General features: G+C 33.5%; 2 protein-coding genes across 2 annotated transcripts; both read left to right on the forward strand.

Annotated features, from left to right (window-relative positions):
- Window positions 1–308: 308 nt before the first annotated feature.
- LOC149908809 (uncharacterized) lies at window positions 309–1,885 on the forward strand. Its single transcript, XM_090101573.1, has 2 exons — window positions 309–404; window positions 588–1,885. The coding sequence occupies exons 1-2, from the start codon at window positions 329–331 to the stop codon at window positions 1,874–1,876; spliced, it is 1,365 nt and encodes a 454-aa protein (XP_089957699.1). The 5' UTR covers window positions 309–328; the 3' UTR covers window positions 1,877–1,885.
- Window positions 1,886–6,532: 4,647 nt separating this feature from the next.
- LOC149908810 (uncharacterized) lies at window positions 6,533–8,778 on the forward strand. The gene is made up of 3 exons (XM_090101507.1): window positions 6,533–6,556; window positions 7,031–7,166; window positions 7,475–8,778. Exons 1-3 carry the CDS (start codon window positions 6,533–6,535, stop codon window positions 8,758–8,760), a joined length of 1,446 nt encoding a protein of 481 aa, XP_089957633.1. The 3' UTR covers window positions 8,761–8,778.
- Window positions 8,779–10,564: the final 1,786 nt, after the last annotated feature.

Genomic DNA, 10,564 nt, shown 5'->3' on the forward strand with positions numbered 1-10,564 from the left:
TAATGAGAATTGTTCAAAATGACGAACAGCATTTTTTGTCCAATGTTCCTTATGATAAGAAAACATTAGGTTGTTACCTATAATTAACACTGTAGCTGAATATCATTCAGGGTTAGTCCCTTAGTCCGTCAATACGATAATAATGATGAAATCGATTACAAAAAAAAAAGTTTCAAACGCTCGAATTTACGCCCATCAAGGTAACTGTAATATTAAATAAATAACTTTGACGCTTTTTAATGTAGAAATTTTATGATTTACGTTTCAGATTCTCGTCGTTGCCGGTTTAGTATTTTGCTGCATTTCCGATGGCTACATCTTTGGACAAATGTCTGGAATGATAAATGCCTTGGCTGCACCAGACAGCCCTATTCCGGTAACTCAAGATGATATTTCATGGATCGGTAATTATAGTTATTCTATAGCTCATGTGTTAATCTAATGTATCCTATATTATCTACTGTAAAGTTTCATCCAAATCTGTCTAATAGTTTTTTGTGGAAGAGTGTCCTCACAAACATTGATATATTTATTGTAGCTATTATAAGTAATTGATTTTAAAATTTCTCATAAAATGTTTTTTTCAGCTTCTACAATCAATATAACATGCATATGTGGATTTGTACTTGTTGGAATCTTATCGAAAGCTATTGGACGAAGATTTTCTACAACCATTCTTGGGATTCCTGTAATATTATGTTGGATTGCGCTTTATTTCGCACAAGACAAATTCATATTCCTACTGACAAGGGTAATAGTCGGTGTGTCGTACGGTGGTATATTTTTTCAAACGATACTAAATTGTGGTGAATATCTCCCTCCATGCATCAGGCAGTTTGCATGTAACATAATCATAACTCTCGGTAATTTATCTGGCGTAATGTTAGGCCATATACTTAGCCTTTTGATGGACTGGAGAAACGTTGCACTTTTGGGTTTAATTCCATCAGGCTTGGCCTGTCTTCTACCATTGTTCTGGATCGAAAGTCCATCCTGGCTTGCATCAAAAGGAAAATTCGATAAATGTGAGAAAGCCTTTAAAAAATTGCGTGAAGCCAATGAAGATAACGAAGTAGAATTACGACATCTTATAGAGTATGAGAAGAAAAATCAAAGTGATTATGTTGCACGACATAGCTCTAAGTTCAGTGACATAAAGAAAGTTATTTTTGCATGTAAAGAGTTGTATTTTTGGAAATTAACTTTAACGCTATTTGTTGTTAATATTTATAGAGCAACTGCTGGTCGTGTTTTACTCAATACATTGGCAATTACTATGCTACAAGAGATCACTGGTCGCACGAACGTATTGCTCTTTACGTTGCTTGTTGATGGATTCGGAATAATCGGTGCTGCTGTTTCATTTTATTTAATAAAAAAACTCAAAATGAGGAAACTTTTGTTTACCTCAGGCGTTATTTCGAATACTTTATTGGTAGTTTTTAGTGCGTCTTTATATTTTGTACCGAATGAAACCTGGTATCCGTGGATTAAAGTGGTATTAATGGCTTTATATTACATAGTAGTAAGTGCTGGCCCATATCCTGTGTTAGATGTATTTATCGGGGAAGTTCACCCGCTGGAGATAAAGGAGTTTAGCAGCTTTTTATCGGGTAGTTTGGCTGGAGGGATCCATTTCTTATCAGTTCAATTGGCTGCAAGTATGTTTGCGACGATGGGATACTCCGGCACGTTTTTATTCAATGCTTTCATTGTATCATTGTGTCTAGTATATTTAAGTATATTCATGCCTGAAACTAAAGGCAGAACTTTACAAGAAATTGAAATGTTTTTCAAAACAGGAAAATTTAATGGCCAAGAATTAGAATATAATGATGAATGCACGAATGCAGTTTTAGTTGAAAGGAAAAGTTGAGCCCATTGAACAACAAAAAATTACAGTATTTTGTTATTTAAATAAAAAAATCATATTAATTTCAATTATTGATATTTGTGATCTCTTCAGTGTGCCTAAAATATTATTTTTTATGTAGATTTTTTTTTTTTTTTTTTTTATTGTACAATAGGGGAGCGCTTGGCCACAATCTCGCCTGATGGTAAGCTGAGATGTGGCCTAAGATGGAGCGCGCTTCCCTAAAATGTACCTGTTCACTCTCCTCTTGAAGACCTCCAAATTGTACTCGTCGGGGAACACAGATTCAGGAAGCATGTTCCAGTCCCTAGCGGTTCGAATAAAGAATGACGATCCGAACCGCTTTGTCCGGGTACATGGAACGTCAACCATGTGGCGATGCCTAGAATCTGTGCGCCTCGACGAACGATGGAAAAATGGGGATGGCGGAATTAGGTCGTGCAATTCCGCAGCGCACTCTCCAAAGTGTATCCGGTAAAAAACCGATAAACTTGCCACTCTGCGACGGTGGGCGAGGCTCTGGAGTTTTTTGCCTACTAGCTCATCGTCGTTTATTAGCCTCTTGGCACGCCTCTCTATCGCCTCAAGTGTCTCCAGCTGGTATTTGGCAGATCCATCCCAGAGGTGAGAGCAGTATTCCATGCACGAACGGACCTGTGCTTGATAGAGGTTGAGCAACTGTCCCGGGCTGAAATACTGCCTCACCTTTGCCAGTATACCAAGCTTTTTTGAGGCTACTTGGGCTTTTGATTCAATGTATGAACCAAAGTTGAGAGTAGGCGTTAAGGTGATACCAAGAAGCTCGAGGTGGTCAGTTATCGGTACGGATACACTTTGGAAGGACGGAGTTAGGTTGAATGGACTCCGTTTAGCGGTGAATAGACACGCCTGGGTCTTGGTCGCATTGAACTTGACCAGATTAGCCTCGCCCCATTCGGAGACTGCCTGCAAGGACAAGTTCATGCGTTCGACCATCGCCTCCCGTAGAGACTGGATTTGTGCCGTACTGGCTCGCGCGCTGGATGCGTATCTCTCCACAACGGTGCTATCGTCTGCGTACCCATAGATACCGGGTTTCAGCAGATCGTTAATGTGTAGCAGGAATAGTGTTGCGGAGAGAACTGATCCCTGAGGGACCCCGGCATTAATCGAATCGACCGGTCTCTCAAGAAATCTGAGATCCATGCGCAAAAACCAGTAGGCAGACCGTACGATGGAAGCTTGCCAATAAGACTATCATGCCAGACCCTATCGAAGGCCTTCGAGATATCGAGGGAGACTGCGAGTGCTTCACCATGATTCTCGATGGCCTCACTCCAGATATAGGTGGCATACGCTAGAAGATCCCCAGTGGACCGATTTCGGCGAAATCCGTATTGGCGGTCACTGAGTAGATCGTTCGCTTCTAGGTGTGCCATTAGCCTGCTTTGATATAGTAGATATATAATATAATATTATATTAACTATTTAAACAGTGTGAAGTTCCATTACTCTATGGTCTCAAGGTGCATTTACATATTATACTAACATAGAGCTATAGCACAGTAATACAATATCTGTAATAAGCTATAGCTAGCTAGCTATAGCTATAGCTAGAGGCTATAGCTAGAACAAGAGCATTCTTAATCTTTCGTGATCTTTTAGTGTAAACGAAAATCGAATTCAGTGTTGTTCAGTAACAGAAATTCGCATAGAATTGCATTGTGTAGATAATATTATCACATAGGTACATACGTATGTGGTTATTAAGTTTAGGTTCACAAAATGTAACTTAATTTTTTTGTAATTTAACAGCTAAGTAAGTGAAAGTTATTATATTAAAATAATTTAGAAATGTATTTAGTATTATTGCTCTTCACCTTAAACATAAAATTATATAAACAATTATGAATTAAATATTGTATGAATAAATGCATATTTACATAATATGAATTTCCGATAGTTTTCTGATCAAAGATTTTCTTAAAAAGCGAAAGATAAATAATTAGTTATAGAGGGTTGAAATGCTACAATATCAATACCGGTACATAACGGAAAACGTCTTTCCTAAATGAAATCCAAATATTTGGATGTTGGGTTTGACAGAGCCATTTTTGAATAATAATAATACATATTCAGTAAGCCGAAAATCAATACAAAACTACCTATACTTTTTCAAGGTTATAAATAGAAAATTTGATAAAAAGATCAACTTTACAAAGGTTTCTAACTATATAAAAGCTATACATAATTATGTATATATAAATCTCGTGTCACAATGTTTGTCCTCAATGGACTCCTAAACCACTTAACCGATTATAATAAAATTCGCACACCATGTGCAGTTCGATCCAACTTGAGAGATAGGATAGTTTAAATATGAAGGTACCACGCGCGAAGCCGGGGCGGACCGCTAGTTTATTATAAATTTTTTTAGTACTAGGTATAAGATTTATTATATCATTGATAAATTGTGTGAACGAATTGAATGTCGTAGCGATCGTAAAATGTTATCGACTAACACTGTAACGAATGTGAAGCCATTAGACAAGTCTGTATGACTTGATTCGATTACAGTGCGAAATTTCTGATAGTGTAACAGTATTATTTCATTTGCTATCTGTGGTGTAACCTTATGGAACGTTCAAAGACGACCTTAACCGCTTTTTGTTTTCGATATTATGTTCCTCGTTTACGAAAGCCATTATAGGTATACTTCGGTTTCAATAACTATTTTGGACTAAAAGTTAGTTTTATACATTACTGGACACACCTAACTTACAGTATAGGACAAAGTATTTATAGCAAAAATACTGCTTCTACAATAAAATATAACAAATGTAATTATTATACATAATATCACAGAAAACCGATTAAAAGATGGGTAGGTACAGCAGGTTATGCAGTTTCAATTTAAAATAATGTAATGTCATTATATTCATGAAATAAATTTTATTCCCCGACGCCATCCTTTATCTGCTAAGTACTTTTGTTAAAAAAAAATTATATTTACAACTACTGTAATTCGTAACGATATTCCGAAATTTGCCAAATAAATACCATGAAATTAAAATTTTCGAGGTTATTTATGTATTTCAGGCATTGAGTATACTACTACATGTATCTCAATGATTTCAGGTATATTTTGCTCCAGTTTTTCATGTCATAAATTATTGTGTAGCTAAGAAGGTTGATTGTTCAGTAATCGATTAATCGATAATCATTGCTTTAATAATAATTATGTGCGAATTGAATTATTTCTTACGGTAATTGCTAATAGGTTTGTTATTTATGTGCCATATTTATGTTTTAATATAATATGATATTTTATTTATTTTAAAACAATACTAGAATAGTAAAAAAGAAAAGGTTTATAATTATTTTGTAAAGCAAATAGATTGTTAAAAATTACGAGGGGATTAATTGGGAATTTCAAATAGGAGGCGGGATGTAATTTCAGCATTCGTAAGAAGTCAAGTCTAAAACGTACTCAGACAGCCGTTTGCAGTAGCAAGATACATTCACAAGTCCGCTATAAAAGTTATATTATTTATCATTTATACCTAAATATGAAGTTGTTATGTCAAAAACGAGAAATAAAATACAGTAGGAACTTAATTCCTACTATAGATAGGTCCTTTTAACAGCTTAATTATGATTTAAATAAAACGAATTTTATTAGGTATATAGGTATGTATATTATAACTTATTTTTTATAATAACTTGTTAATATTTTTTATTATATCTTTGTGCTATTGCACAATTAAAAGTCATGCACATTTTATTAATATTACATTAATAATGAATATTAATAAAAAGCTTTGTTCCTTACTATCTACGTGATTAAAGTACATAACATTTTATTATAAAATTCCTCCTAAACAAATAATACCTAACACAATAAAATCTCCAGAGTGTATGTTTATTGAAACAAAAAGTCAATACCAATAAGAATCTGAGTAGGTATATTGTAGAGATATTTAAAGGTTTTTGAAAGCGCGAAGGCTAGAATCTACAATTTTGTTGAAATGATACTTTCTTTTATAAAAATATGACTGTATTTAATTTTTTTTTAATTTTCACGATAGAGATCCGAGAATCGAACTAGCTACAAAATAAAAAAACAATCAACACTTTCTATTTCATTCTAAAATCACTAAAAACAATTCAATTTGTATCTTGGATCAGATCGTGCCGTGTGTGAAAATTGTCCTGAAATATTTATTTATTCCTGAAATATTTATTTTATGTCGTGAGATTCATCTTATAATATGTGAGAGTGATAGAAGATTTGAAGCATACTATTTCATGACGGCGTTTTTTATTTTTCGAAGTAACTTGTTTGACCTCTGTGTCAAATTAATTAAACAAATTACTCCAAATGTCGTAGACTAGTGTATGTTCGTAAACGTCATTAATGCGATAGCGCTTGCAATTTATTAAATGTATGTGAATTTTAAACAGAAATTCTATGCAACTAACGCATTTTATAGTTTTCAGTTGTAGAGTTTCATTATCTTATATGTATGTATATTAAACTAGTGAATAACAGCCGAGACAAAATAAAGTTTTCATTTTAAACACAGATTACTTCAGTGTTAGTGTGTTGTTCGTGTGTTAATGTAATATTTTTCACATTTTAGTTTTGTTTTCTCAGTTTATGTATGAAAATTTGGAATAATGACAAGGCTTACAACAAAACAGGTTTAGCTTTTGTTTATAAATATTTTTGCACTTTGTAGAGTCGTGATATTTTTCATTAGTAGGTTTTGGTTTTTATTTCGGTTAATTTTAACGGTTCGCAAACCAAATTAAATCTAATTAATAATAGCCACTTTTAAATGAGTTTATTTTTTTCAAATAAATATAAGATGCTACTTAATTATGCAATATTCATGACAAAGCAAAGTAAAGGCTGGATAGTTTTACCTAGATTAAAAATAAAGAAAATTTCTGCGGATAACATGCCGCCGCCGCATTGCCGGTGTTCAATTATGCCTGTTTATGATAAACTATGTTAAAAACTATATATTTTCTATTGGTTAATAATTATTAATATTGATTATTTGATTTTTAATATTGCTCTTTCTATTTACCTATTTAATTATAAGTGTCATATTAAGTAGCCAAAATCATGTTTGTTCTTTCTTCGATTGAACTCATCAATACATTTTTCAGGCCCTGGTTGTAACTGGTTTGATGTTTATAAACATATCTGATGGTTACATTTATGGTCAAATGTCTGGCATGATAGATGCTCTGAAGGCTCCAGACAGTCCCATACCTGTTACAGATGAAGATATTTCCTGGATAGGTACGAAGGAAACATTATCTATAATGTAATATTATGTATTGCGTGTACCTATTTGTTATAATATATCAATATTTAGGCACTCACTTGATTGCTATTGTAAATCATAAGTATGTACCTGTATATAGACAGTTTTAAAAAATACTGTGCCTTTTGTAGATTGTGGTTTTATCAACTTTAATATTCACACTTAGTATCCCTCAGGAAATGATAATTTTAGTAACAGAATATGCAGTTTTTTGACAATCGTTCCAGCTGCAGCGCATCAGTTTTAAAATCTTTTCATATTCAACGTTATTTTCTTTTTTCAGCTTCAATTCTGAACTTAACGTGTGTCTGTGGTTTCGCCTTATTTGTGGTTGCAGACCAGTTTGTTGGACGAAGAAAATCTGTCATGTTATTTAGTTCACCCATACTCGCGACGTGGATTATTTTGTATTATGCTCAAAGCAAAACTGTGTTGTTGTTTTCACGTATAATAGTGGGAGTATTTTTTGGAAGTGTTATAACTGTATCGTATATTAACATAGGTGAATATATATCTTCCAGGAATCGATCATTTTATACTAATTTAGTTTGCGGAGCTGGCCCAATTATTGGTACAATGATAGGTCATGTTTTAAGTATTTTACTGCATTGGAGGCACGTAGCTCTTATTGGAATAATCCCTACAAGTTTGTCCATAATTCTACCAATCTTTTGGGTGGAAAGTCCCTCATGGCTGGCTTCCAAAGGTCGGTTTGATGAGTGTAGAGTGGCGTTCAAAGCTCTGCGTGGTTCCAGCCAAGAGGCCTGCAATGAATTGGACCAACTAATCGCACACGAAAAGGCTAAACAAAGAACTTATTCCGTAAAAAAACGAGAAACAATGTTAGCTAAATTATACACTGCTTTCAAAACTAAATCTTTTTGGAGAGTTATGGGTTTAAGCCTCGTCGACGTCACCTACAGAGTAGGGTCAGGGCGTGTTTTATTTTTTACCTTTGCAATCACTCTAATACAAAATATAACTAGTAGTTCAAATATTTTACTATTTACGATGGCTGTAGATGCCTTTACAATAACGGGTGCTATGCTTTCTTGTTTTGTTGTTAAGAAATTAAAGTTGCGTACACTGATTTTAAGTTTCGGAACAATTTCAAACATTCTACTTGTAGTTCTTGGTATATGTTTGTATTCTTTACCGAGTACTAACATATATTTTTCATACGTAAAGATTTTTCTGCTCGCCGCTTACTTTATAATTCTTAGTGCCGGGCCGTATGCGGTTCTCGAAGCTATAGTTAGTGAAATATTCCCGCTAGAAATTAAATCGTTTTGTTTGTTTTTAATAGGTGTAACTGGTACCACATTCCAATTTATAGCTATAAAAATCGCTCCTAGTATGTTTGAGTCGATGGGATATCATGGTGTTTTCTTATTAAATGCCTTTATAGTATTTCTTTGTTTGGTTTATTTGTGGGCATTTTTGCCTGAAACAAAAGGCCGATCTTTACAGGAAATTGAGGTTTTCTTTCGCCTTGGTAGATTCGAAACGGTATGTGATAGGGAACCGGCGAAAGAATTGATTCCTTATAAAGAAAAAGGAAGTGGGTAGTCCATAACACTTTTTGTAATGTGCATTGTGATAATAATACCTAGTTACCTAATTAAAAAATCAAATATATATTTGAGATTTTTTGTTTTGTTTTTATTATTTACCTTTCCTTACTATGAAATTTATATCAAATATCTAAATATAGATGAGGATTCATAAATACACTACTTATATCAATAATACGAATAATGTGATACTATAGAATCTACCTACATCTAGAGGGTTTGTTTGTTACGACCTACAGTTTAACTGAGAATCTGCTTGAACAAAAAAAAAATTACTACAAACCTCAATAAGTTCAAAATGTATAACAAAAGTAAAAGATAATACTCTACTTTTAAGTTACATGGAACAAATTTTTGGATGGCAGTCTATGCGATAGATTCTGGACCAAAATTTAATTTAAAATTATTTTGTTTATCTGCCTGTATGTGGGTAGGTATATTGCATGGGTATCACGATTAACGATGTAGTTTAGAAACACTTATTTAGAATAAAATCGAGCAAAAACTTTTGAAAGAGCGTGTTTCAATCAATAATAATACCCTTGAAGCGACCTCTCCATACGATAAATTGAATTCGTCCTTTGCAATAGCTTTCCAACACCATTGAGGCTTGAGATTAGTTATCCAAATAATCTACATAAAATGTGACATTACCACCCATCGACTTCGATTATATTTTTCGGCGATTTTCCTTGCAAACATCATGATTCACAGTGCAACGTTTGTAATGAACTGCAGCAATGGTGTTAGATATTAAGGCGTTACCCGGCAATTTCGACTATGTTCAACCTCTATAAAGTCTGGTACAACATAAAGCACAATACCGAGTAAAATATATAAAATAGGATGGTCTTTGATCTTAATTGCTCGCGAGGACTTTTTTCCAAAGTTAATAGATTTCTAGAAAAAAAATGTGCCGTGGTCATCGATTTTTCCGCAAATACCCTGACGAGGATTTTTTGTTTCACTGATTAGTATCTTTTTAAATACAAAATGCGAGGAAAAAAGAAGGTGAAGATGTAAAAGCCTTAAACACTTAAAATTTAAAAGTTCGACAACATGTGACTTTTGTCAACCCGCATTTGGCCATGTGGTGGATAATGGCCTGTGCCCTCATAGGAGGCCCGAGTCCCAGCAGTGGGAACATGTATGTGCTGACGATGATGACAATTATCTATTTATGATAGTGAAAGTCTGGGAGATGTAAAATATTCAATTCGGGAGAAACATTAACCAACTTTATATGCAGTTATTATTATTATTACAACATTTTGGTAGTTAGCAGTGCTGTACATAGACATACAATAGATATTTGTATTTTTTAGTTTGTGTGTTGTGTTATTGGAACCTTATCTAAAATGTCCTATTTACCAATATTCTAAAGTTCGTTATTCCAATTAAAATATTTTGGTACGACCTTTACCAGCCGTCCTCAGGACATTAAGGAGGCATCGTAATGATGAATGATTCAATTAATTTTGATTAAGTTGAGCATATTTTAGTAAAGTGTATAAGGTTTAAAATATATTTTTTTATATTAGTTCAACTCGAGCGAATATAGTGTCCGGACTCCGGATTGGTTCTAATTGTATATTTAATTAATTGGAAATCGATCAACATATATGTGTTAAAGAATTCTTGTTATGAGTTTTAATTCATATTTTTATTAGTTAATTTTATAGCAGCTTATGGAACGCTCGTATAAGTGTGGTTCATATATGTAACGATGGCAGGGCTTACAAAAAAACAGGTGAAAAACATTTTTTTTTAATTTGTTTGCCGCTAAGAATGCACATATG

Source organism: Colias eurytheme, chromosome 4 (assembly GCF_061535395.1).
Source record: "Colias eurytheme isolate Ceu_HAF_F1 chromosome 4, ilColEury1 Martin Lab GWU primary, whole genome shotgun sequence".
Classification (NCBI taxonomy): domain Eukaryota; kingdom Metazoa; phylum Arthropoda; class Insecta; order Lepidoptera; family Pieridae; genus Colias; species Colias eurytheme.